A 26,946-nucleotide genomic window follows, 5' to 3' on the forward strand; every position below is an offset into this window, starting at 1 on the left:
ACTGCACAGAAAATGTAGAAAACGTGAAACTTAATCAACAATAACCATAGTTTATAACATTCATTGGATTTTGTTGATCATTGGTTTCAGGGACGTGTACTTGCAGAGCTATGGCCTCACTTCGTGGTTCAGGTTGAGGTTTTTGCTTCTTCCCAGATAAATAGATCAAAATACAACATTGGTTAAATCTAGTGCTGTGTTTTTTTTATTTGAAATGTTTTACCTGATGATGATCAGTCTTAGCTTCACCTGCTATTTATATTTGATTTGATTGTTCTTATTAGCATCAGTGTCTAAACTGCTTTTATGTAAACCACTTTGTGTTGCATTTTATACATGATGTATAAATAGAGTTTGTATGTAAACATAAACATGACCTGGGCCTGGATTAACCATTTTCAAATGAATTATATACCTTTGTGAGGAAGCTGACATTAATGCTGTTTTATAACTTTTCCTGTAGATGCCCTGGAGAGAAGAGGTGTTTAAAGACAATCCATCCGTCATCACTACCTCTGCCCAGGAGGTAAACTCTCCTCAATTTGTGTGTGCAATTTAAAGGGACTGTTGGTGGAGGAATGAGCTCTTTTCAGAACCATAGTTAAGCCGTGTGGTCCTCTGTCTCCAGATGTGTCCCACCCTGCACCACTGTCCTGGGTGGAGGTCTCCTGCTGCTCGGCCTGGCCTCCTGTAGACAGGACTGTGGGATGTGATGGCTGCTGCTGATCTTCCTGTTGGAGCTGCAGAGTTACACCGACCTCCAGCTGATCCATCACAACACACAGAGCTGATCCATCACAACACACAGAGCTGATCCATCACAACGCACAGAGCTGATCCAGTGAGTGAGAGGAGGTGAGTTCACTGACATCCTGCAGAAATGCACCATGGAACCATTTGTGACGACAGACACACTGTTTATCTGTTGTACAAAGGTTCACAGACCTTTTAGGACTGACTTGATTCGCTGTTAGTTTAATGAAGAAGGCGACTGTTCCATAAAAAAGAAATAGAAATAATATTTACTGACACTCTGACTTTCACTTCACTCCTCTGTTCACCAAGATGATATCACTTTAGCCTTTGAGGAGCGTCGAACGGTGACAAAATAGAATATGGTCAAATTATCAGTAACATTTATTCTCCAATCAGCGGCTTCGATCACAATGAGTAAAGACGAACCGTGTAGTTCACAAAATGTCCAGTAGAGGGAGCTGTTGACCGTAAAGTGTTAATAGTAATACGGTTTGTTCGAGGTTAATTCTCTTCTATTATAAAATCCTTTCCGTCTTTACTATACAGTTTATTTAGGCCTCCCTCTTTTGTTGTCAATTAGAGAACATTATTGCAGAAGCCATGTATTTATTCATTGACTTTTTCATCTTTATTTATTTAAGTTGTTAACAAATCAAATTCAAGTATTGATCATGTTTTCATGAATACATAAATATGAACTTTATATATAAACTAGACGGGCAGAGACTTATCAGCCACATTATCACCATTGTGGGATTTATATGTTTATATGTGTTTATTTATATGCTGATTCCCAAAATCTGGATCATTATCCAGATGTGCAGACCTGATTTATTTCTTTAAATAATCTGTGAGGTCCACACCAAAATGTAATGGGTTCTTCCTTGATCCATTCCACATCGTTCCACTGAATGTGTGAAAATCCATCTTGAGGTTTTTGCATAAACCTGCTGAATAAAAAAACGAACCCAGATGAAAACATCACCTCCTTGGCAGAGTAATCAGAGATAATCAGGATCCAGTGTGAGTATTAAGTGTGAAATCGAGAAATCAAGAGTTGTTTTTTAAAGGTCATGACTCGTCTCTGTGGTGACATTTTTTTCCATCTTTACTTAAATGTCACCCGCTGTGAGGTGTTGTTGTTTCCTCCGTCAGCAACAATCTGACTGGTGTTGTGTTACATTTTAACGATAACTCTTATACAAGAGCAGTTGTACAAAGTGTTCTTGTGTTTCAGTAAAAACCAAAGATCAAGATGTATAAAGGGGGAAGTGAAATAAAAAGTTCAACCATCGTTTCATAACAGTTGTCAGGGGAAGCCTTTGGGCAGAATTTAACAAGGTAAGAAATCTTAAATAAATAAGATAAAAATAAATTGGGTTAAAAGCTCAATAGCTGAGTCTCCTGACTCCAGATCGGAGATATTTCTGCTGCGAAGAACTCGAGCCTGGAAGAAATAAAAAGCACCAATGACCTTTTAAGATTCTTTGCAAATGAAAAGTAAATCTTTTGCTCAGTGGATGTGAGGAAACACAGAGCAACTAACAAAATGACTTCACTCAATTTCACTGGAGAAATCTCAGACAGACTTAAAAGACGAGTCGCGTTGGTTCTTGTAGTTAGAAAATAAATTTAATCTATTCAGGATAACAGAGTCGTACATCGCAGATACAGACGTTGAAATACTGCTGAGCTGAAAAAGAGTTCTGCTTGTTTTCACAGCTGTTTGACAGCACGACGTGACAGAGACAGACTGGAAAGATTGAAAAAGACCAATCACATCAAGTGATTCAGGAGCATTTCATATATGTTTACGTATACAAAGCAGTATAAAACAAGTACAATAATGGACACACAACAGTCCAAAAAAAAAAAACAAGGGTGTAAACATTTTTCGTGTATATGTGCTTTTCATGACGCCAGCGTCACCACAAATCGGATCAACCGGTATCTGCCGTCGTCAAGGCAGGGTATAGAAATCAACATTACAAAAACATATAACCTCCACTCTGTCCACACTTGTGTACTTTATCCTAAAAACTCTACTCCTGTATATTTCGGCTAGCATACAAAGGAAAACTGCATCATCTTTGTGGGCCTCTGCACAGAAACAACGCCACACAGTTCACTCAGGGCTTTTGTAACAGAGCACCATGTTGATATTAGTGTGTTTCCTCAGTGTTGTTTTCAATTCCACTCTGTGGTTTAGATTGGTCCCTTTATGTAGAGATGGTTACAACTAGGCACAGTGCAGTAAGCTGCTCTTGATGCGGAGATGAAACCGGGTGTTTCCAGTCGTCCGATGGACAGAGCCAGCTCTTGTAGCAGTACTGAGGACGCCCTGCAAACCCCAGGTCCTCGGGCAGAGTCTCCAAAAGTCTCCAGCTCGGAGCTCAAGTGCTTTTTTAGAAATGTATTGCCAGTTATGTTTTTTGTTTTAAATGGCTGCCAAGGCGGTGCAAGGTTGGGCCTCAGGGACACGGTGTCCCTGGTTTCCCAGGTTTCCCAGGATTCACTTGTCGTCGGTGGACAGCTGCTCCAGCAGGGGGTTGGCCTCGCCCTCAGGCGTCTTGACGCTGTCGGTCCTCACGATGCAGGTGGGCCGGTGGAGGTTGAGCATCACCATTAGCTGCTGCCTCTCCATTCGGAGCTCCTCGATCTGGGCCTTCAGGTCCGAGTTCACCATCTCCAGACGCTCCGATTCCTGGACACACACGTTGAATTATGAATAAATAAATCAGAATCTCACAACTTTATTTGTATCCAAAAATTGACAAGAACTTTCAGTTGTGCATGATAGTTTAACCAGGCTTGAATTAGCCATATTGTGTTAGCTCAGGTTTGAATTCTTTAAATGTTAATTGGCAGCTCAGATTAACTTGAATCAGTCTATTTTCTGCTGCTCGACTTCTGCTGACAGTGCTGAGTCATGATCTCACCCTCTGAAGGAAGTCGGTCCGTTCCTTCTTTTTGTTTCGGCAGCGCGCTGCTGCAACTTTGTTTTTCTCTCGTCTCCGTTTTCTCCTTTCCTCATCTTCATCCATCTGTAAACAAAAAGACAGAGTCATATTTGACTCTATTTTATACGAGATAAAAAAGATTATTACGTTCCCTTAAGTTACACAATTCTACAACCTTCACTTGTCCTCTCCTTGATCGAAGTTGTGCAACCTTTACAGTCATTCTTGTTTTAAACACTAGAGGGGGCACAGTCGTATACTGCACTGTATTTGTTTTCCTTCTTAGTCTTTCACTATCAAACATATTCTAAAATATGTCAGTGATATTTGACATGATGTATTATAACCGATAGAATCCGCTTTGACTTCTGACTCAATATATGTCATTCACACACCACTTCCACTTTTCTCCTCTTCCTTCTCACCTCCGTCTTTATGGCCAGTGGCCTTTTCCCCAACCGCCCCAGGAAGTGCAGCGGGGACAACATGGTGCCCAGCTGGCGGAAGTCAGCCAGCTTGAGTTGATCAGTGAGCGTGGTGGCCGAGATACCCGCCAGCGGGCCAAGGCTGGGCAGGGAGCCCGCCGCCAGCGAAGGGTCCGGTATCTGTCCCGGCATCATGTCCGACCCGGCGACCACCGCCGCTGTGGGGAGAGACGGAAAGAGAGAAAAGAGAAAGAATGGCAATGATTAGGACGAGAGGATCAAGTATAAAAAGAATTTGCTGACTGTGAAAATTCAAAGCAATGTTTTTAATACTGGAAAGCTTAAAATGATTCTACTTTTTATTGCACTCCAGCCTCAAATATCCAATTAATTCACCTTTCAATATGTAAAACCTGCAAAGTACGTGCAGTTCAACACGTGGATCCCATAAGTCAAAACTATTTATCTGTTGGTAACATGAGCTGCACAATTAAACCCTCCTTCCTCTGTTACGCTGCATCTGTCAGACAGTTTCTTTTATCTGTATTCTGAAGTTTCAGTGTTGGAATTCCACCAGAATAAGATTCACTGTCTTCACCTCTTGTCATCAAACATCTTTCTAAATACAGGTTGCTGTTCCTAAGAATGCATTCAAACGCTGACAGCTGTGTTATCTTCTGTGTCAGCAGCCAGCCAAAAAAACAAACTTCACACCGTCAGCCGCGATACACTCATCTGTGGAGCTTTGCACAGGCCGAGGACGATCCTCTACACTTTAGGCTTCTGATGAATAACACAGAGGGTTTTTCGCTCTGAATGTTCATTCGGTTCTTTCAGAGTAGACAGAGGGTAACACTCATGCATTCCACCGCCACCCTCTTTCAACAATTTTGGGCTGGTTCAGAGACTCTGACCACAGCAACTTTTTAAACTTGTTTTTAATGTAATCAGGGAGGAATGAGGGGCAGAGCCTGTGCAGGCCTAAAGGAAGTGGCTGGAGAATTAAGACGTCTCTCTAATTACCGTAAGACCGACAGTTGGAAAACTCCTGATGGCCAAATAAAAAACAAATGTTACAGATGGGAACAGCGTAACATGAGCCGACTCTACCCTGCCCATCCCTGAGATCTCTGAGAGAGGCAGAGTGAGAACAGAGGATTTTCAGAAATGAATTTGATTTCATTGACTGTGTGCTGACTATGTAGAAAAATGAGCACAAGTGAAAAAAAAGTATGAGAGGTAAACGGGTAAAGTCTGAGTAACAGAAGCAAACACTCAGCTGTCACTTCATATTTTCTGTTGAGGAAATGCTGCACTGATTTTGACAAAGCTCCAGCTCGACGGATACAAAAGAACGACTGATGCCTCACTGACTCTGGCCCGTTGACAGAGGGTCGGGTTCGGCTCGGATAACCAGCCAAACCCAAAGCTATGACGAGTTTTTAAAACAAGACGACATCAGTGTGACTTCTATTTTAACAGCTTAACTCACATTTGCCCCCTGAGTATATTCAACCGGAGCTGAACCTCTACAGGTTGGGCACAGGCCGAACAAAGCCTCTCTCATATGAACCCAACAAAGACGTGTATTGTGAGGAGGTGCTGTGAAAAAAACAGCTGACTTCGCTGGTGGGTGACTGGCTGACAGGCCCGACTGTATTGTAAGTTATACTCAACTTTTTCTTTCTTTGCTCCTTTTTTTTTTTTTTTTTTTACAGCAGGGGTGAAAGACTCGCTCTATTACAAAAGCCATAGAGGAGGTAATGAAAAAAGCAGAGTTATGTAACTCTATTCTAATGCACTCCACCCTGCTCATGGGCTGGTCTTGAATGTTATTACAGTTGGACCGGGGCTTTACTGTCGTGCATGGCAGACACCAAATCAGCTCACTTTTCTGGATGTAGATGGTGCGGCCTCTGAGATATAGAGTCAGTGTTTTAAAATGATCCCTTACAGGGCATCGTCTGCATTAAAACTCATTACTGTAACAGTGCAAAACAGTAAAATACATTATATTTGAGGCATGTGTTCAAAGTTGTTTGCAGAGGAGATTAGGTTTTCCTCAGAGTTTATCTTAGTTAGCCAGATAACTCAAAAACTACTGGATTTCCATGGAACTTGGTGGAATGAGTCAGACAGGAATGAACTCGTACAATCTTGGTGAAGATCTTGATCAGGGGGAAGATTGTTAGAGAGGCTCATTTTTGGGAATTTCAAAAAAAAGTAGATCTTGATGACAATAATCATTAAATTTAGGGGACTGATATCTATGAATGTTTGAAATGTGGTGTTGCTGGATGGAGTTTAAGTGGACTGATGGACGTATGCGCTCTACTGAGAGCCATTCTAGTTTATATGGATCTAACATTCCTTTATGAGTGAAATTAAAAGTTTCGATGTTATATTTCATACATGTGCAGTCAAAAGTCTTTCAGTGAATCTCTGCACTTCGCTTGACCTGTTCCCCACCACCTCCAGTCTGTGATTTATTCGCTCCAAGGACAAGTTGGTGTGTGGAGCCAGTGTCCAATGAGGCATTTTATTATTTAAATCCCAACTGACCCCCTCCCTTCCTCTCTTCCTCTTTCTCTCCCTCCCTCCCTCTCTCACTGTATGTATACTCCCCATTTACGCTGCACTTGGCAGCAGCCTGTTGTTTTTACTGGAGAGGAAAAGAACAAGACAGGCCTGGTATAAAAAATGTCTCTCAGACAAATTTCACTCTTGCTGAAACTCCCGGGAGAGGTGGAGGACTGGAAGGTGCCAAGGCCTCCTCGTTCTGCAGAGAGGCTGTCGAAGAACAAGACAAAACATATGGCAGCTCGTGCAGGGGAGAGCGAAAGTGAAAATATAGCCAGACAACAGTACAAGATGTAGGACTGAAGCCACTTAACTACTCCTTTATGAAGCAGTGTCCTCTAAACTTCCAGGAACAATCAAGACATGATTATTAGATGCGATCGATGTGTCCCGCTGCATCGAAATCTGGCCGACAACAGCACAAGACCTCGACATGAGACTAAAAAGTACGCCATGTTTTTTTTTCTTATATTGCTCATTGCTCACCAATAACTGAACTGGAATTTGAAAGATGCAATCCAAACTAAACCCTCGGCCAAGAACACAGCCACAGGAACTGAAGCGCCCATTAGGAATGACTGAGCGAATCGCTTTCAGAGCCAAAATGGAGTCTAATATCCAAGCTGGCCAGACACCGAGGACGGGTACACAGGCTCGGATTAGGCTCCGTCCTGGACAAACACCTTTTTTTGCGATGTAAACTGACACTGGAAAAATAAGTCAATTCAGGAATAATCTCACTTTATGTCTGTTAGACTGGCTCACCTTCGGCACGTTTTAACTGAACCCTGCTCAGTCAGACGCACTGCGAGGACGGACCCCATTCCTCATTGAGGCCTGTTGAAACATGTGGCCGAGTCCAGACATTGCCACACGCACACATGCAGACGTATACAGTACTTCAGAACATGAACCTCATATTTGTCTGCATGACATCAGATCGCATAAATCAAAAACCCACAGTAGGAGCTTTGCCAGCGGCCTCCAAAACAAAGGTGAAATGACGTGTGAAGCAAGATGCCTCTCATTTCTGAGACATAAATGTGAGTTGCAGACAATTTATAGTCTCGCTTTTAAAGAAGATAACAAACTCTCAACATGCTTCACTTTTAGGTTTCACTCTTAAGTTTAAAAAAAAAAAAGTGTTTTATGTTTAATCTGTTCCCCTCTCTTTCAACCTGCCACACAGACGACTGAAAAATCCCCCTTGCAAATTCAAAACCCTGTCAAGTCATGAAACCCTACAACACAGGGGAAAGTTCACTGATGCATTATAATTACACCCAAAAGCATGAGTCAAAGTGATTTGTAAATTTTTCAAAACGGGCATATTTTTTGTTTCCTGTCAGCAGCAGTGGCAGCCTGCAGCTGAGGATTAGTGGTCAATGTTTGATGATGCAACACGGTTACTGTGCTTCTGCAGTCGACCAGAAAAGCCAGTGCCGTGGCTTTTTAGGCCCACGCTGGCCTCAAACAAAGACACCTACACAGCCCAGCAGCAGCGGCGATGTGGGCATTGCGACCTCTTCGGGGCGAACCGAGAGGAGACGAGCTGAAGCCAAGGGCGGGGAGCAGAAATGTCATGTATTAGTTATGAACTATAGGAACCGTGGTCAGCACCGGTTCTGGCTTCAGCCCAAAACTAATCTGGCTGCATGTGAGCTGTGGACAGCTGGAGGTGTGTGTGAAGGGAGCGTGTCAGAGTGAGGGTTCCTATACGCGAATGTGCAGACAGTCAGTGCATCCTATATGTACACACACACACACATATATATATATATAATCTGCTGGATTCTATGCTGGCACACTGGATCTGTCCTAAGCTTGACAAAATGTGTCCATTTCCTGAGTCATTCCTGAGAGCAATTAGCTGCTCTGAGGAATTCGGCCCCTTAGCAAACGCCAGCAGCACGACTGGAGGCCTTATTATCCTCATCCCCTATAGAGACGGTGAATGAGACGTACGGGGGGGTTACAGGGGGATTTCAAAGGCTACTCATTATCTTTATATACTGTTGCTTTTTAAATAGAACCCGCTAACAGCTCAATTCTAGCAGTGCAGTCATTTTGTTGACTGAAAGCAGAAGTAAAAGTCAGAAGTCAGTTCTTAGACGTTGCCTTTTTGTGCAACCATTCATCTCAACTTTAAGTCACCGGATTATGGCTTTAAAGGAAAGACGTGCAGACTTTTGACATGTTCTGTGACAACTTTTTGTCAGGGTGCTTTTGTTTCGGACTATTAAAGCACTGTGTGGTCCACACACCAGCATCTTGCAAAACTCTTGCAAATAGCTTCTGCAGTTTCAACTTGCTGAAAATGAACAATGAGCACGGAGGCTCGGGCCAAGGCACACTCTCTCTGTCTCTGGCCAAGGTCTTAGCGATCATCATCATTACCGTCTGCATTCAGTCAGGCCGCGTGTTGATTTACAAGTCTTTCACAATCCTCTAAGGGAAACCAGGGATGTTGGCACCGACTTTCCTCGAGGACAGGACAGTCCAAATATCTGCATTCCTCCGACCTCTAATTATGTTTTCATTGGAGTGACAAGGCAGGACGCAGGCATGGGAAGAGTGGAGACGCTGTAATAAAAGGCCGTTGTTCTGATCACGCCGTGGCAATCCCTGGCCGTTAAACCTCATGGGTGATTGTGTGTGGGAGTGGGAGTGATTATCACAACAGAAAATATGATCTCTGTTCGTTTCAACTTTCATTTCTCTTTTGGCTGATCTTATGTGCTGAACAGCTGCCACAAATAGAAGGAACCTTTTGTAATTCCTCTTCCCACTGCAATTCAGCACAATTATGAACATTTAACCTCACAATCAATGATGTTGATCGAGCTTAATTCCTTCTCACAATTACAGTCTGGATGTTTCAGTGGTGAGTAAAGCAGGAGTGCAGTGCACGCAGAGGTTATCTTCTGTTCACAATGAAATTACACAAGAGAGCAGGAAGTTCAACTGTTGCGTTTTACTGCAGACGTCAGCTGGAGAATGAGAAATTTATAGGCAAATCCAAACACAAGGCACCTGCAGATAGGCACAAAGTACCGTGGACGCCTTCATTCAAACATTACTATGTGATCCTTGGCTGTCGTCCTGCTCAGCTTGCTCCATGCCATTCAAACAGTCACACATCTATATTCTGCATCTGGGTGGTCCTGCTTGAATTATTATAACGTTACTATTTTCCTCCGTGTTGTAAGTCAGGATTAGACTTTGCATGGCACAGAGCTTTGACTGGTCTCAGACATGGATTAAATGAATCAAAATACAAAATGCAGACATAAGCCATTTCAAATGTATGGAGTTCACAGCGATGACAAACCAAAGTTGCTGTGCAATCCCTGACAGTAAGATATTGGTCAACCGAGGACAGAAATTCGGATCTAATGACCCCCGGTGAAGCAATCTCCTTCATTATGTAACATGTGGTCGTCACTTGATTGCTGTTTCATACTTTGTACTCTGAGATCTCCTCATCCCAACGTAAAGCAGATGCTTGCTCTGATTAAACAAGCTCCCATGTCTGCACTTTACTCTGTGTTCAATGCTTTTGTTGCTCTTGAAGTCTCTGAGCTAGAGGTCGATGTTTAGGTTACCCTTTAGTGACAACACTGTTTTTTGTGCAAACACAAAAAACTGGCTTCAAGTCCAAATGAAATTGAGCAGGCATCTTAAAAGGAGCTTTTACTTTGCTCTTTTTTCATAAAAACACAGGTTTCAATGGCTCCTCTCTCAGTTACACCTTTGGACATTTGGGTATTTACTTCCACAGCGTACATCTAGTCTGTCTTGACACGCTGTTTTTACAAACCATGTGGAAAGGCTTATGGGGACTACAATGTGATACTGATAATGTGATACCCACGGCGGTGAAGAGCTGCTCCCCCAGCATTAGTATTAGTATCACTGAGCCGAGCTGTTGCATAGTTGGCTTGCTCGCCTGCAATGCGTCTGCTGTCTATTCAGTGCGGTGGGGTGCAGCTTGGCAACTCCAGCTCTCCAGAGACGCACTGGAAGGCATTTCTACTTAAAATAAACCCTGTTCGCCCACGTCCAGCCTCTCAGCCCTGTCGGCCCTGCGCTGCTTGTCGGCTCGCCAGCCCTTCCCCATTAATCCACTGCAGCGTTCCATTTAAGCAGAAACCATCCTACGGATGTGCCCGGGCAGGCACCGGGGCATTTAAACCCTCCGCAACGTACGCCTGTTCACTCAGACACACGCAAACACAGATCAAGACACAAAGGAAATGCACATGTAGATATATATATAAAGAACACTCGCATAGTTTCCTCTGTGTGAGCAGGCACTGCACCAGTTGAAGAGCATGCACTCACCATGTAGGAAAACACTGAACTTATGAGCTTACAAGTCACAAACCCACACACATACGCATGATCCAACCCTGCCTGTCATATTTCCCATTCCACAATTGACCTTTAACCTTCAGTCCAACAAGGGCAGATAACTGGAGCTCCCACTGGCCCACATAGAGTTACTGTTACACAGCAAACCTTACATCTTTTAAAAGACCCTAATGCGGATAAAGGGGTGATATTTTCATAACAACAGCTCAGCCAGAACAAACTACTGCTGTGATGATGAAGAAGGACTGTAAATCTGAGGTCTGTTTATCAGATTAAATTCCCATGTGAGGCCTAAACACACAACCAAAGAGGTTCCCTGATCCAGTATCTAGTATCTTGAATATACTAAGAATGAGCAGCATGATGGGCCAAAGCAAAGATTACAGATACAAGTCAATCTGTGCACACATTCCTGGCTGCACTCAACAAGCTGCCAAATAAATTTCACCCTTCATTTACATCACTTAATGTTTCGAGATGTTCATCTAGAAACTTAAGTGATGTAAATGAATTCTTAGCGGTGCCAAGACAAGAGGTTGATACTCCAGAGAGCATCCCTGATTAACTCAATCTAAAACGAAATACTTACTCAGAGAAAACTTGTCAGTCGTCTTCTGCCAATGATGCAACCGTGTTTGGACGCTGTAGGAAGATAATAACATCATTGTTGTTATTCACAGTAGAACTTTTATCATTACTCTGGATCAATTGATTGTAGGAGAACTTTTATTTATTGTACAGCAAAACCATAGCTCATTCACTGGTTCCTGTTTCTCAAATGTGATGTATGTTCTGCTTTATTTGATGACTATTTCAAACTATTTACTAATTTTGATGGAACAGTTTTTAGTTTTTGTTTGGCTGCAAACATTATTGATGAAGTGATTATACAAATACTATTTTAGAACCAGCCCAAAACATTATTACTTCTGGATCAAAACCATCATGAAAGACAATTTGTAAATCAGGTACTTGTACAGCTGCATGCAGTGATTGACTTACAAGTTAAGCTTAGGGTTGATTAGACTTTATAGATTTATTAGCTTTAATTAGCTGATGTGGCCCATGAGCTACTCCTCCAGAGGTACATTAAGTGGATGAAGTAACTTATTACACTGACACAAGAGTCCAGACAAGAAGCATCACTTATCAGCTCTAACAAACTTTACTTTACATGATTATTTTAAATATGAAGTTTAAAAATCCCTTCAGACTAGTTTGGTTTGGCCAGGGGCAAATCCAGAGTCAGAGCCAGGGGTCCCACTGGCCCCAGTTGAAATCTGATTGGCCCCTGAAGTGCCCTTGTACTGTCAGCAGCCTTTTTTTTAATGAACTAGTCACTCACTAACAATACTCACAATACTGTGTGTTGTTATTGTTATTATAATTAAGACACAATGTGCTTGAACAAGGAACCATTTTCTGAATGCATTCAAAGATGTGTGGCTTTGCTCAAAGCTGTAGAGCTAACTGTTAACAAGGAAAGAATTAAATGTGCACCTAACTGAATTAGTCCAGGGATTATATAATTGGCCGCTCTGTGTCAATCACGGCCCCCCCGAGTTAGAAAAATCCTAGATCCGCCACTGCAGTTTGGCACTGGACTGTCGCTAGCTTTAGCACTATAGCATGTGGCCACTTTAAAAACACAGTGGGGCATATGTAGTGTTACATAACCGTCTCCATGGGGCTAACTGACACCTCTCCTGTTTAGCATCACTGACATGAAGAACTCCGAGGATGGAAATACCTCCGAAGCTAACTGACACTAAGCTAACACAGCTAACGACGCTGTAAATAACCGGACAGTTGCTACAACAGTTGTAACAACAACCTAGTTAACAGTGGCGGCAGCAAGAAAAACTGACTTCTGCAGCACAAGCACGGAAAACTACAAAACTAATGGACCCCCCCCCCCCTAGACTTTTCTTTTTTACAGCTATTTAGTTGAATCACACCCTCTTTGATTGATGTTAACAGACTCACATGATATGTAGCAATGTTAGCATAAACATTGGCCCCTTTATGGCCCCTGGCTTAGAAAAATCTCAGATCCGCCACTGGAGTCTGGCACACCGGAGTGACGTTAGCTTTAGCATGTAGCCACTTTAAAAACACAAGTGAGGCGTGTGTTGCGTTACATAACTGTCTCCGTGGGGTTAACCGACACTTCTCCTGTTTAGCAACACTGACATGAAGAAGTCCGAGGATGGAAATACCTCCGAAGCTAACTGACACTAAGCTAACTGAGCTAACGGCGCTGGAAATAACCGAACAGTTGCTACAACAATTGTAACAACAACCTAGTTAACAGTTGAGAAAAATGACAAGAACTAATGGACCCTGAGACTTTTTTAAATGTCACAGCCAGTGAGGAAAAACACAGCCACTTACATTGACGTAAAGAAACTCAGATGATGCGGTGAAATATAAAATATTAAAAAGCTAATAAAAATAAGTGAGGGGCGCGAACAACGTGGGGAGAAAAGTAGCTCACAAAAATATGCAAATATGCAGCAGGGTGAAGCTAACAACTAGCATAACAACAACAACAACAACACAAAAAAAAGCACAGATGGAGAAAAACTATGGCGAGAAACAGCCTCGGTCCACACGCACGCTCACCTGAGAGGCGTCCAGGAGCTCCGCAGCAGCAGCGGCAGCGGCGCGGGGACGGTGCGGGAGTCAGGATGTGGCTTTTGGGACTAACCGGAGTCGTTGCATCAGCCCTGTTTAAGTAGAGAGCCAGTGTGTGAGGGCTGAGGAATGCGGAACTGCTGGCCCAGACGTAAGCATGGTGAAAATACTGAGAGAGAGAGAGAGAGAGAGAGAGGAGGAGACACACACACACTAGGCTTGTTTTTGCTCCACCCCATAGCAACCACACACAAAAAAGAAAACATACACACTGGCTGGAGGAGAGGAAAGTTTCATCTGAGGGACACACACACATGGAATAAATAAAGTGATGGATGTAAACACACACACACACACCCTCAGTTGTTTTCTAATCTAACCTCTGTGAGAAAGTGGAGCCCTAGGCAACAATAAAAAGCTTACATCCATTTATTTATAACCTATGAGAACCTACTCATTCATGACCTCAGATCAGGCCCCTGCTTGTGACCCCCCTCCACACAAGTGTTTTGTTTGTTGTTCATTTTAGTAGAATGATAGAACGGGTATTATTTTGTCATCATCTATAGATTCATGTATTATTCATGAGGAAATGTCAAAAGTTGACAATGTTAAAGGAAAGTGAAAAGATCTTCCTTTACCCTCATCGATGCTCCTCTAATGTGACCTTTTCATTCTTGGCTCAGTTCCTTGGTGGAGTTGAAAAAGTTAAAAAAAACAACAAAAAAAACAATCTTGTGCAACAGAAATATCTACTTCATTATACCTGTATTCATCTGTTAACCCTCAGATCTATCTTTAGTGCTGACTCCAGGGTTGGGAACATGTGGTAGGAAGGATTTAAACACTGCACCATGTGTTCTTATTTGTCACTAGAGTTCCATTTCATTTAATTCCTTAAAATCAGACTGTGTGATAATGTGAATACAATAAAGGATGTGGTTTAGGGTGTGATTACTTTCAGAAGACGTTTATTACATGAGAAAACTGTAAAACCCAAGAATAAGCCAATGATTCATTTAACCAAGGTCCTATTAAATATGGTAGCAATCCTAAATTGTTCCTCTCATATCAAACCACTGCCTGAATAGAGCTACAGAATAAGGAAATAAAACATTGGACTAATGCATCACCAGCAACTAAAACAGTTATCTGATAAAACAGTAATAATATAAGCATGTATGAGTTTTGTTCCCTTTTTTCCAATTCAAAAAAAATCTCCTGTTTTCTAGAAGAACAGAATGGGCCTTGAAAACCCTAATGTTACAACTGTATACCTGATATTGAATACACCTTATTCTTCATCCTGTAACTCTAAGTAAATTGTCCTTCAGGGGTTGTTTTCACTGATTCATCTGAGCAGTTGTTTGAAAGAGTAAAACAATCTATTGTTTCAGCCTTGTAGAGGATGTTTGAAGTAGTAAATCTTGAGGGTAGTCACTATAATAAGTTGCTCTAAAGCTCCTATGTTTTATTTTCTTCATTAATTAACATGTCACTAGATTCATGCAATGTAGAAACTTCATGCACAAAATAATCATTTCCAGTGCTGGTTCCAGAGACTTCCAGAAATACTTGCATGCCTCCTCCTCCTGCTGCTTCCCTCTAGTGTGGACAGATCTAACTGCATCTATCTGGACCACTCTAAGAAAACTATACCACATCTCACTTCGTTGTACAGTTTGGGTTGTGCATGAGTAGAATGCATCGTTCTGTTATGATTTGATATATGATGTGAATGCTGCCAAAATCTCTTCTCGTTGCATGAGTTGCAGGTTGATTCCGTGTGAAGTAGAGAACCTGCAATCTTGCCGTTGCTGGGCAAGATGAGGAATGAATGTGAGTGAAAACTTTAAATCATCATCAGTCAACTTCACTTGAAATGTATGTAATCAATGTAATTGAAATTATCTTAACTTAAAATTGTGTTTTGAAGTAATGTGTAAGTGTGTGTTTGTTCAACAAGATACCATTAACTACACGACTCAAAACAAAGCATATTTCCAAGTTGAGTTTATTTTAGTTTTAGCAGGTGAACATCTGTTTCTGCGATTAACCAACTTGAATTGTTTTATAGTGTGTGCATTACAATAAAGTCACAACCACACTCTACTGATGTAATAAATATGATAAAATTAAAATGTTTCTGTGTTATCCTCAAATTACAATAGAATCATTAATACTAGTGTCATTTTAATCAAGGATGACTTGTGCAAGAACAGCCCATTCTCCTGTGCACCTTTTATTACATCCCAGGGCGTACTTTTATTATTACTACAATTATCTAAGGCACAATTTGGTTTTACACAATGCCACCTCAATGGTTCCTCCTAGACCGAGCAGCTGAGTTATTATAGGATCGCTAAAATACCCCACTCTGTTCCTTTTTTTAAATTCTAATTTGGTTCTGCTGTGATTTATGTCTCGCATATGAGGGGAGGTCGAGAGGAAGGGGGGGGGGGTCTGGTGTGTCACTGTTCCTCTGAACATGGGTGACAAATTTTAGGGGAGACATTTGGGGTCAATAAAGCAGAACTGAACCAACGAGCAGACAGGTTTCATAAAACAGGATGGTGCTGAGCTGCCATGATTAAGACAAGACAGAGGTTTTCCCCTTGGCTGGTGTAGACTTTCAGCTGTGTTCCTGTGTGCCTGCAGGACGGCAGCCGGCAGTCACACAGTGCACCAACACACATGGTGCAGGCCCAGTTGGTGCTCAAAGAGAGAATGGTCCCTGCCAGGAATAATAAGTCACGATAACAACACTGAGAAAAAATATACCAGTCTGGATATGTAGACTCAGAATTCAAAGAATGTTAATTTGTTTTTTAAGATGTTTAAAGAAAGGTAGCGATACACAGACATGAATAGAAACATTAAAGCTCTTGTGGAAAACCAGTATCTGATGCAGACAGCGTGTATTTAGTTTGCCCTGTTTGGACGTACAGATGCTCAAAATTAAATCTCAACATCAAGTTTGTTTTTGTCTTTTCCAATTCTGCAGAAAGTCTGTGCATTACAATTTGAATTTGTGTTTCCTGCAGCTGCTCAAATGATGAATGGAGATAGAGTGCACTCTGTGGTTTTACAGCTTTTCGAAACTCATGCAGACTTCTTGGTGTGTGGGCGCCACAAGTCAATGTCAAAGGTAACTGTTTTATGGATTTTTATCTGTTTTGTTTTAAGTACATTTTGTACAAGCACTCATGAGGTTCTTCTGTCTTTTTATCTGTGTTTATGATGCCATTTGATAAAAACACAAGCTTTGAACTCCTAAAGCTAAATTAAAGATATTTTCAGGCGACTCTCTGAGATCAGCTCCATTTTATCCAGCAGTATTGTTGAGATTGTGACACATGCTTTTATTTTGTCATTATACACCTGTCTGAGTCATAAATCACATGCAGCAGCCAGATTCCCACTGTCATTTCACTGGTAAACTCCAGTATTGATTTCAAGATGATAATTCCCTTTAATGCTCGCTCTGGAATCACACACGTAGCTCAATGAACTCCTGACGCATACGTGACCAGTCGCAACATGACGTACTCATCCAAGCATTTGCACGTCATTCCACAAACTATACTCTGAGGACCGAGGGGGTCTTTTCTGTTAGGAGGCACATGCAATGGAACAAACTCCTCAAAGACATCAGACTGACTTATCCTCTTTTAAATCGCTTTAAGATATCATATTTTATAAATGTGCTTCTACTGAACTTGTGGTCTGAACTTAATTTATTTGCTAAGTAACCTTAAAATGCTGATTTGATACAATGGCAATCTTCTAATCTCTATTTTATTTTCAATTGATAATTTTTATTGCTTTATATCATCCGATCCTGTCTTCCTATTTTGGATCATTTTTATTAATGATTGCTAGACATTAAAACAAATGTAATTGCTTTCATCATGTTGCCTTGTATAGCACTATGCTGCTTTATAGATAAATGTATAGTTATTATTATTATCTTTTGATTTAAGGTTAAAGTCTTTTGTCGTTATATCATCTAGCTTCACATATTTGGGAAATACCCAGCGAGCCAGACACCTCCAGACACGATCCTGACTCATCACTGCAGACTTTATGAACAAACTTTATTTTTAACACTGCTCCATTCAATATCCTTCCTTCCTTTTTTTCTTCATTCCAGTTCATCTCTGACAGTTGCAGATCACGTCAAAAGACGTCTAGCGACACATAAAGATGCACATTTTTAAATCAAGGCTATTTACGACCATATGATGGATGCCCAGTACTTTTCCATTTTGGCAATCACATCTGGAAATGGCGTATTACTACAGAGTGATACTTCCCATTTTATGACAACTACTTATTCAGGAGTCAACGGAAATTTTTATTTTTCAATTTTTATTCCCAGACGTCAAATTCTTAGGTGATGAAGAAACTTTTTCATGTGTAATCATATACATTAATGTGACAGATGTTCATATCCTCTGTGAAGGATTGAGGCTGTGGCAGACTCCCATTCACAGAAATCAGTTGTGCACCAATTGCGTGCCGGTGCTTGACATAAACCCCTGCTCACCCCAACCACTGATCCTGTTTCCATTTGAGTAAAAGCTCCCAGTGTTACTGTATTAGTGCTGTGACAAATGGATTCGCCATTTGATTTATCAAAGTCTATAAAAAGCACAATCCCTTCTGCACATAGACATGAAATCTTAGGCAATTTTATATTTTTTTAAATCAATGACATGGTTGTAAAAATAAACAAGCACCGTATCCCCATTGGATCATGTTCTTTTATCCTGCTGTGACACTGGAGGTGCCCTCTATCTCCAACTGGAACCTGACAGTATTGTTTTGAGCTCATGATGATATCAACACCATCTTTTGGCGAGGTTGTTCGCTCACAGCATTATTCGTGTCAGGTGACCCAGCCTTCCCAAACCCATGTGACATTGATTAATCCGTGTAAATATAACACTTCCATGGGAATATCTCGGCCAGCATGAGGAAACAGTGGTTAGGAGGCGTACAGGGGTGAGATATCAGAGGTGGAAAGAGTGAGCAAACAACAAATAATAGAAGGATAGACTGTAACCAGGAGATGTGGGACATATTATTACAGGGTGCTGAAGTTGCTTGGAGTAACTCCAACCTGTAACATTGCTGCAGTGAGAAAGAAGATTTCCATTTGAACCACACCATGATTTTTATTTTGTCACTTACTAATATCATTGTGTTATAAAATGCAGTTTTTACTGTAGTTCAGAAAATCTTTCGGTGAATACTAAATGAATGAGAGGAATGGAAAAATCTTACACTTGTTCGTTTGGTCTTCTCAGACATGATGAATGTAAGTTTTTTTTATTTAACCCATCATTTTAGTAAGACCCCTCTGGGCCATTTTCAAATTACCTCCACCGATCAGGGCACTTTTTCACTTTGTACTTTTTTTTATCAAAAACAAGCTTCACGTATCAGTGTGTACGCAAGGTGAGCCCTTAAACAAGTGTTAAAACAGTAATATGTTGGCATACTACACAATAACTTGTCAGTAAACTTACAAACTGACATTTGTACGACCAGAGGGGGAGAGGTGAAGTGGGAGACACACTTTTCTGAGGAGGGGTCACCCAACATAGGAATACAGAAACATAGGGATACAGAAAGGCCCTCAAACGTTTCACATGTTAACTATAGAGGCCTAAACGTATCAGCTAAAAACCTTTTTACACACATTTTGTATAATTATGAAGTTAAATATTACAATTACAACTATTAGACTGTGTCACACTTGTTAGTCCTGTGTAATTGTCAGTCACACAACTACAGGCCTTTTTCCACTGAACAGTTTGATATTTAGACTTCTGCTCACTTTGAGGTTGTCCTGACTAATTGTGTTTTTTATGTCAGGTCCACACAACATAAAAGGGAAAGTTGACCCACCCACACAGATGGCGTGTGAGAGGGAGCTGTCATTCAAGCAGCGTGAACATGCCCACACCCGCTGACAGGAGCTGTAATCATGGTCAACATGGGTGTGTTCAGCCTTTAACAACAACTGGAGGTACTTGTACAGCATCATTTACATTTTACGAAACCTTATATTTCTACTCCATTCCATTTCAAACTGTTATTTCACCAAATTTAAATAATCAACTGCATCGCAAGTTAGGATTTTACTGGCAACAAATGTCCAGCGAATAAAATCCTGTAGATATATTAGCAAGACATAAAGAATGACTAAACTAGTTTATCCAGATAAAAACTCTATGATTTAAAGGGCCTCCACATGTGGGGGCCTTGGACACTTTGTTCCACTATCATCCTCACTACCTGTGTTTTTAATCAGCCGTGTGCGTGATGCTCGATGCTCGACTATTTTAGAGTGCTGATGGATGGGCCTGTCAGCGGCTCTGCTGTCATCTGACTCACGCTCTGTCAACTTGTTCTGTCAGACTCTGTGTCCGACAGCGTGATGTTTCTCATGTCCACAGCCTCCACAGATTTGTTAAATATCACACAGTAAGTTGTTCACAACCATCGAGCCACGACCCTGCTGGTGGTAGAGGAAGTGTCTATGTGAAGCAACACCACTGTAAAAGTACAGCATTTATGTGTGTGTGGTGTGTATCACTTTCCTCCAGCTCTATACTGAAGTTATATGTTTACACAGTTAAATATTCAATTCTGACAGCAGGTTTTTATTTATTTGTTGTCACAGCTGCATTTCTACATCAAATAGAAATATTCAAAAAGTCTCAGTCAGTTTCTAGATTTGGGAGCAAACAGAGCAGACATTAATATTTTGTTTCCAGTAACATCAGGGCCACCTGTTCATGGTGAAAAATAATCATTCCGCATTTATTCATTTATATCTGTATTTCTATTTCCATAAATGTATATGTATATATGTACATATACTAATTTATTTGTATATTTCTACATTCTACTATACTTATGACATTCTTTTGTCCTTCATATTCACTACTGATGACCCTTATACCGATACTACTATTACTACAGCAGCGCGTTTCCCTGCTGATTCAGTCATTACTATATTATTGTAGTATCATGTCTTCAACATGACAATGAATACTTTGATGAGCGAAGTAAACGTGCAGGACCTTTGTGTAATACCCATAGACTGTATGTTAATACCTCTGGGTGCTGTGAGGACAGGCTCTGCTGCTGCACAGCCTTACTCTGCACACTCTGTAGCCCCCCCTACCGATGACAACAAATACTGCACTTCTCTTGCACTTCTCTTGCGACCTGCTTATGTAAAGTGTGAACCAATAGAATGTAATAGTAGTATTAATGCTGCATGTGGGAACATTAAGTGCAGACACTGTTGCTGCTGCACAGAAACATCCTGGTGTAACTGGACCATCAGACACACTCTGGGTATTAAACAGTTTTTCCGGGAACTCTTCATTACTGATAAATTACTAATTACTCCACTTATCGTCAGGCACGTGACCGAGCACGTCTCGTCTGTTCGTGCTGCCGCTTCGACATTTTCCGGTAACAGCGCTTCTCTCGCTCCGGGCCCGTGAAATATGACACCCGTCGCCATGGAAACAAAACAACCGCAATTACCCAAACATGGTCAAGGGAAGTGAGCCGACGCGGAGCCAAGCGCGTGCTGACGTCACGCAGAGCACGCAGTGTGCTGCTGCTGTGCGGAGTCGGATTGACCGTGACAATAGTGGAGCGATGAATGAATAAGTGATCATTTATTCCCACTCATTTTAAAGTGCTCAGTCCCACACTGTACTTTATGTTCTGTGTGGAGCCATGCAGCCAAAAATAGACCCACTGACAACTGCGAGGAGTATTTATATCAGGGACACTTTAAAATAAGTTTTCTAAAGTAAATCAAGAAAGAGAAGTGTTCTGAAAATGAAATCTTTATCACTACAAGGTTCATTTAGTAGCTGCATGGAGCTTTTGTTCCAATTACATGACCTTCATCACCCCGTGAACGGGCAAGATAAGATATGTAAAAATGCTCTAAAAATGAACTCTCAGTAAAAGTTCTTTAAGTGGCAGTTCTGGAGCTTTTGATCATCACTACATGAGGAAACAAGATAACACACATGACGCATAAGAAGGTGAAAAGGGCCCTGTAAACAAGGAACTCCCATTACACGGTGTTCTGTAACTTTCCGTTTATGTGTTGATCTTCATCAACACATAAACAGACATGAATAAATAAATCTAAAAAATAAGAAATGCTCGGAGAATTTAATTGCTGTTCTGGAGCTTTCGATCATATTTACTGCTCTTCTTTTTGGCAGACTTGTTTTCTCGCTTGTTAGGTAATATTAGGTAAATATTGAAATTGACTATTTTAAGGTCTGCTCATCGATTTTGGCCTAAAAGCTGAGGTGCAAAGATCATTGTGTTGTGTACTGGAGCTTGCAATCATATCTTCTTCAGCCTAGTTTGTTTTCGATTTACAGATGTTCACGTTTCCTTTTTTTCTGAGGACTTCCTGTTCTTAAAGCATCTATAGTCATCAACTTGTTTCCTCATCTGCTGAGGATGATTATGACTGAAAGCTCTAAAATGTCTGAGTGGCTCTTGTGAAGCCTGTGGTGAGACTGAATGACGACAACAAAACATTTGCAGTTGACTCACTTTATTTCCAGCATTATATATATATTTTTGCATCTGATCATTCTTTATAAGTAAAAAAATAAACTATGTCATAAAATACATCTTGATAAAATACATGACGTGATATTTTTTTTAATGGAAAACCTTGAAAGGAAATGTTAGGTCAGGGGACACCTTACAGCAAGATGTGACGACGATATGCTACACAAGAGCGACCCTTCTTTTTTTGCGTGTTACAACACAACCATATTACACACAGAGAGGCTACTGAGCATGATCTAACATCACATCACATTTAGGCATTTTAAAAACACAAGCTACCACCTCTTCTTGAATCACTGATGACGTGTATTTGCATGCACTGTTTTTCACACCGGCACAAAGTCTCGTTTTTGGAGACTTGCACCGGCAGCATGGAAGAAAATCGACACTCGTCACAGAAAAACATGTCGTATACACAACCCTTCGATGTTCAGGTCTACACAACATCAAAACTCACACTACAAAAGGTTACTTGAGAGAGATCATAGCTTGCTGGCTGGTTAGAATACGATTTAAAGTATCATTGCATAACGTGGTTCCGTTCACAAGGCCAGAAGTGTTGGGGAGTTGAGACTATCTCCGAGGCCTTTGAGGCCCTCACAGCCGTCGGCCAAGGAATCAATCTCAGGGTAGTTAAAGGAGAACACTGTGCGGTAATTGCTACAAGTGGGACTGGAAGACATGACGGGCGTACTCAAAGATTCAAGGTCGCTCGCCACAGACTTGTACAGGGTTTCCCAGTCTGAAAGGCAGAAGGGGCCGCTAAGGTCTATGTCGGGGACGGATGAGGCCGTCTCGGAGGTCACGGCCATCTCCAGGCTGGGCACCAGGTCGTCCAGGTCGTCTCCTTTCAAGTCCTCCAGAGCCTCCTCTTCCGCACTCGAACACAGGAGGATGTTGGAATTCCCCAAGATGGCAGCTGCGGGGATGCAGGGGACGTCATCCATGTCTTGACCAATTATAGGGGCTTCTCCCATTGCTGTATTGCTCTCTGGTGGTTTCCCATTCTCTATGATGGACAGCAGCTGCGGGGAGGGAGGGGGATCCTGCATCATTATGATATCACCATCTTCACTATCCTCCTCCTCATCAGCATCATTTGCAGGGAGCTTGCAGGATGGCTTGTGGGAGATTAAGACCTGCTCCAGCCTCTCCTTCTCCTTCAGCAGGTCGGCTATCTCCGTCTGGAGGGTGGACCTCTCCTCCTCCAGCTCGTCAGTTTCCTGAGGAGAGGAGGGACACAGTCAGAAAAAAGGGCTCTGCATGAGGAAAGCAGTCCTCCATGCTGAGCTGCAGTAATCTTTAATAACTTCTGACATGTCACACATCTCTGTACATGCCCTCAGCTTTCGGATGAGTGCATATGCGGTGTAAATTTCCTCTGTATAATGCCACTTACAGCCTGTAGAGTGTCTATCAGCTCCCTCCGTCTGTTGCGACACTTGGCTGCAGCGATCTTGTTCCTCTCCCTCCTGATCCTGCGCCTCTCCTCCTCCTCTTTGGAGGGCTGAAATCAATCACAGACAGTCTATTAAACGCTGCATCCTGCTGGGTTTTGCCATGTCAGCGTTTGGCTCTTCAACACAACCCCTCTTGCCAAAAAGATCAGATGAATGTTTGCTGCATGGGAATACTGATGTGCGCTCGCTGCAGCCTCTCCTCTCCTCTCCTGCAGCTCAGGCGTTAAAACGCAGCAACCACCGTCGAGCCGAGGCAGCCCACGTGAGCGCGCGTTTTATGCAATTTCCCATCCATGCCCGTGCACATCAGTCACAGGGCATGTGTTCATTTCTCTCTGTAATTAGGACTCGCTGCACCAATTAGACACAATCCAATCTCCTCTTCTGTGTGTTTCCCCCTGCGGTCATTCACTTACACTACACTCGCTACGGTAATTTCACTTTAACAGCATAAACAATTGAAATCTTATTTATCATTCTATTCAAAAAATATCGCGATACCCCCCAACAGGAAAGTGGAGGAAGGATATCATTGAGGAGATATTCGATAAGATCAAATATGACCTTCCTTCAGTAGCCCCACAATGATGTTGTGTCGATGTAGACATTAAAGTAATAATAGTTAAATGTGTAATCAACGCAGGGAATATAAAGATATGAATAGAATAGGAATAATATATTCAATGCAAACAGAATATATACACATGAGCCATTGAATTGCACAGAGAAATGAATATTGCATTGATTGATTGATTGATTGATTGATTGATTGATTGCACGTGACGTCATTTCTGTTAATGATATTCTATTGCCCCCTCCCCATCCTCCCATATATCTATATACATATATACATGCAAATATACCTGCTCTCTCTGGCCCTTCCTGCTGGAGGGCTTCGCCTTGTTTGCACCTGACGACGACCGATGGTTCGCGCCGTGCGTTTTGGTCTTGGCGCGTCCGGACGACGGGGAGACAGATGTGAGGACCGTCGGCTGCACCATCCACCTCAGATCCGGGGAGGTTGAGATGGCAGTCACGGTCGGAACAAAGGAGTCTGATGCACTGGTGTCACTGTCCTGCAAAAAACAAACAAAACAAACATTTGCAGAGGCATTTATTTGCATGCATGCTGGCAAACGCTGATTTCAAATCAGCATCCATGGCTGACCTTTACATGTGTTCAAATGGTGCATTAATCATGTGGCTGAAGATTGAAAAAAGGAAGAATCCATACTGCCTGTGCATGAAAATAATCAAATCCCATTCCCTCTATTTTCACCATCCTCACTCTAAAATGAAAGGTCACGACCAAGACATGATGCATGTTTCTATATTCTATTTCAATCAATTTCCTTGAATCGTATCGCTCTGTCTTCACGGATCCCCCACAGATGCAAAGATACATTACAGAGACTGCATATGTGTTCGCATGGAGCCATCCTCAGCCCGGGACACTAATCCTGCTCAAGAAAATTCTGTCTATGAAATGCACTCGGTTGTGTGTGCAGAAAACGAGGAGTGCAACATATATTATCCTTATGCATTAATTTTCCCGTTTTGTGAGGATTCACATTTTTGAGGCTGGGATCCGCTTGTACCTTGGCGCTGTCCACTGATGATGAAAGCGAGTCAGGAGGATGCTGGCTGCACCCAGGGGTGTCCCCGCCAGGCGATGCTGTGCTACAGCTGGAGGACGAGTCGTAGTCAGTGCTGGAGTCTGGATGCATGTTCTCATCTAAAAAAAAATATCACTGCATTAAAAAAAAAAAAGATTAGTTATTCTTGTCTTGAAAGCAAAAAATGACAGGTACTTATATTCCATTTGCCGGTTTCATAAATGGTAACTGTGCAGATAGTGAGGCCCGCCTTTTATAGTGAGCTGGAATTTTATGAATGAAATCCGTGTGGTGAGACTGAACCATTCCACAGAGGGGGGAGGTGGAAGGGTGGGGGGGGGAAACAGGCAGGTGGTCTCCCATTTCACATTGAAATCCCCGAAACCCACCAACAACAATATTAAGCAGCCTGTTTTTATTATTAACACATTTTATTTGCTCCATTATGAAATCATAGAGGGAATATAGAAAGGGACACCCCCCTGGAAGAGGTGCCCATAGCCATGAATGAACTACGTCATTTCATGTATGCAGCATCTGCATCATACATTATGTTCCCGTCATGTCCACATACATTGAAGAGACGTATATATATTGTATATTGGTGGTAACAGAAATATCCTTGGAGGTGAAGGGAGGTGATGGAGATGCAAAGTGGACATATTATAAATAACAGTTTATGTTACAGTGTGTCTGGTGTCTTTAGTACTTCATGTTCCCACTGGAGAACCCGGATTAGAACAACTCTATAACCTCTGTAATCCAATGTTATTGAAACATCCCAATTCATCACTTGGAGCAATATGGTGAAACCCTTTTTTTTTTTTAAATAAATGCACAACTCCATTCCATCCCAGCAGCCAATTACTGATCACCTATAATCGACTATTCAACCGTGATCAATACATCACATCGCCTTTCACCTGTCTCTGCATATGAATAGAGCTCCAGCAACAGAATTGTCGCTGCAGCGGAGCAGCCAATCACAGAGAGGACTCGTCGAACCATATATGGTGTTTCCGGGGGAATGGGCGAGAGAAGTAGGGGGCGCGCGTGCGTGTGCGTCCATGTGTGTGTGTGTGGCCCACTCACTCATAGTCACAAAAGAAAAGTGAAACATGCGCTAAAATACCCGTCAGGCATTGTATCTGATATCAGCGTCATGAGGCTGATTATAGAGGTGCTGCTGGAGACATGAGGAGGAGGAGGGTGAGCTCCTGCACTTGACCCTCATCTAGAAAATTGTTTTATGCAGATGTATAGTGTAAATGCGTAAATGTGTGAATGCATATGACTGGAAATATCAGGCCTGTTGATAGTCCATCTAACAATACTGCTTTTGTTGGTGCAGTTTATTGGCCCCCATATTCAAGCATCATTCCCACACCCTAAATCAGCTCCCATGAAAATGAAAGGGGGTTTGGATTTGCTATATTTAGGTTTCAGATGACCTCACAGATCCACTGAAGTGAGAGGGATGCATGGTGAATAGAAAAGAGGG

The 26,946-nt window shown here is 41.9% G+C and overlaps 2 protein-coding genes and 1 long non-coding RNA gene across 5 annotated transcripts; 1 reads left to right on the forward strand and 2 right to left on the reverse strand.

Moving 5' to 3' along the window:
• Window positions 1-2,366: 2,366 nt before the first annotated feature.
• jdp2b (Jun dimerization protein 2b) lies at window positions 2,367-13,920 on the reverse strand. Of its 3 annotated transcripts, none has more exons than XM_020097436.2 (5): window positions 13,721-13,920; window positions 11,685-11,737; window positions 4,142-4,359; window positions 3,696-3,800; window positions 2,367-3,460 (listed from the first exon to the last, which is right to left on the reverse strand). In XM_020097436.2, the coding sequence occupies exons 3-5, from the start codon at window positions 4,334-4,336 to the stop codon at window positions 3,269-3,271; spliced, it is 492 nt and encodes a 163-aa protein (XP_019952995.1). In that variant the 5' UTR covers window positions 4,337-4,359; window positions 11,685-11,737; window positions 13,721-13,920; the 3' UTR covers window positions 2,367-3,268. The 3 variants fall into 3 exon arrangements, with proteins under 3 accessions (XP_019952995.1, XP_069371090.1, XP_069371089.1); XM_069514989.1 differs by lacking the exon at window positions 13,721-13,920 and adding an exon at window positions 13,082-13,152; XM_069514988.1 differs by lacking the exon at window positions 11,685-11,737 and having other exon boundaries at window positions 13,721-13,879.
• A 114-nt stretch (window positions 13,921-14,034) lies between these two features.
• LOC138405564 (uncharacterized) lies at window positions 14,035-22,211 on the forward strand. The gene is made up of 3 exons (XR_011239349.1): window positions 14,035-15,571; window positions 16,777-16,880; window positions 19,616-22,211. It is a non-coding gene; the product is annotated as an uncharacterized lncRNA (long non-coding RNA).
• A 121-nt stretch (window positions 22,212-22,332) lies between these two features.
• Window positions 22,333-25,693, reverse strand: LOC109636028 (protein c-Fos-like). The gene is made up of 4 exons (XM_020097525.2): window positions 25,428-25,693; window positions 24,693-24,905; window positions 23,769-23,876; window positions 22,333-23,592 (listed from the first exon to the last, which is right to left on the reverse strand). Exons 1-4 carry the CDS (start codon window positions 25,554-25,556, stop codon window positions 22,912-22,914), a joined length of 1,131 nt encoding a protein of 376 aa, XP_019953084.2. The 5' UTR covers window positions 25,557-25,693; the 3' UTR covers window positions 22,333-22,911.
• Between the last annotated feature and the right edge of the window lie 1,253 nt (window positions 25,694-26,946).

This window comes from Paralichthys olivaceus, chromosome 19 (genome assembly GCF_024713975.1).
Source record: "Paralichthys olivaceus isolate ysfri-2021 chromosome 19, ASM2471397v2, whole genome shotgun sequence".
In the NCBI taxonomy this organism is placed as follows: domain Eukaryota; kingdom Metazoa; phylum Chordata; class Actinopteri; order Pleuronectiformes; family Paralichthyidae; genus Paralichthys; species Paralichthys olivaceus.

Coding starts and splice junctions, on each gene's coding strand:
- jdp2b (XM_069514989.1), bottom strand. CDS start 13,110: ATGTTTATGCTAACATTGCTACATATCAT. Junction 4,360..11,684: donor GACTGACAAGTTTTCTCTGA/GTAAGTATTTCG, acceptor CTCTCCCCACAG/CGGCGGTGGTCGCCGGGTCG. Junction 3,801..4,141: donor CACTGGCCATAAAGACGGAG/GTGAGAAGGAAG, acceptor TTTTGTTTACAG/ATGGATGAAGATGAGGAAAG.
- LOC109636028 (XM_020097525.2), bottom strand. CDS start 25,556: ATGCATCCAGACTCCAGCACTGACTACGACTCGTCCTCCAGCTGTAGC. Junction 23,877..24,692: donor GGAAGGGCCAGAGAGAGCAG/GTATATTTGCAT, acceptor GATTGATTTCAG/CCCTCCAAAGAGGAGGAGGA. Junction 23,593..23,768: donor TGATAGACACTCTACAGGCT/GTAAGTGGCATT, acceptor TCCTCTCCTCAG/GAAACTGACGAGCTGGAGGA.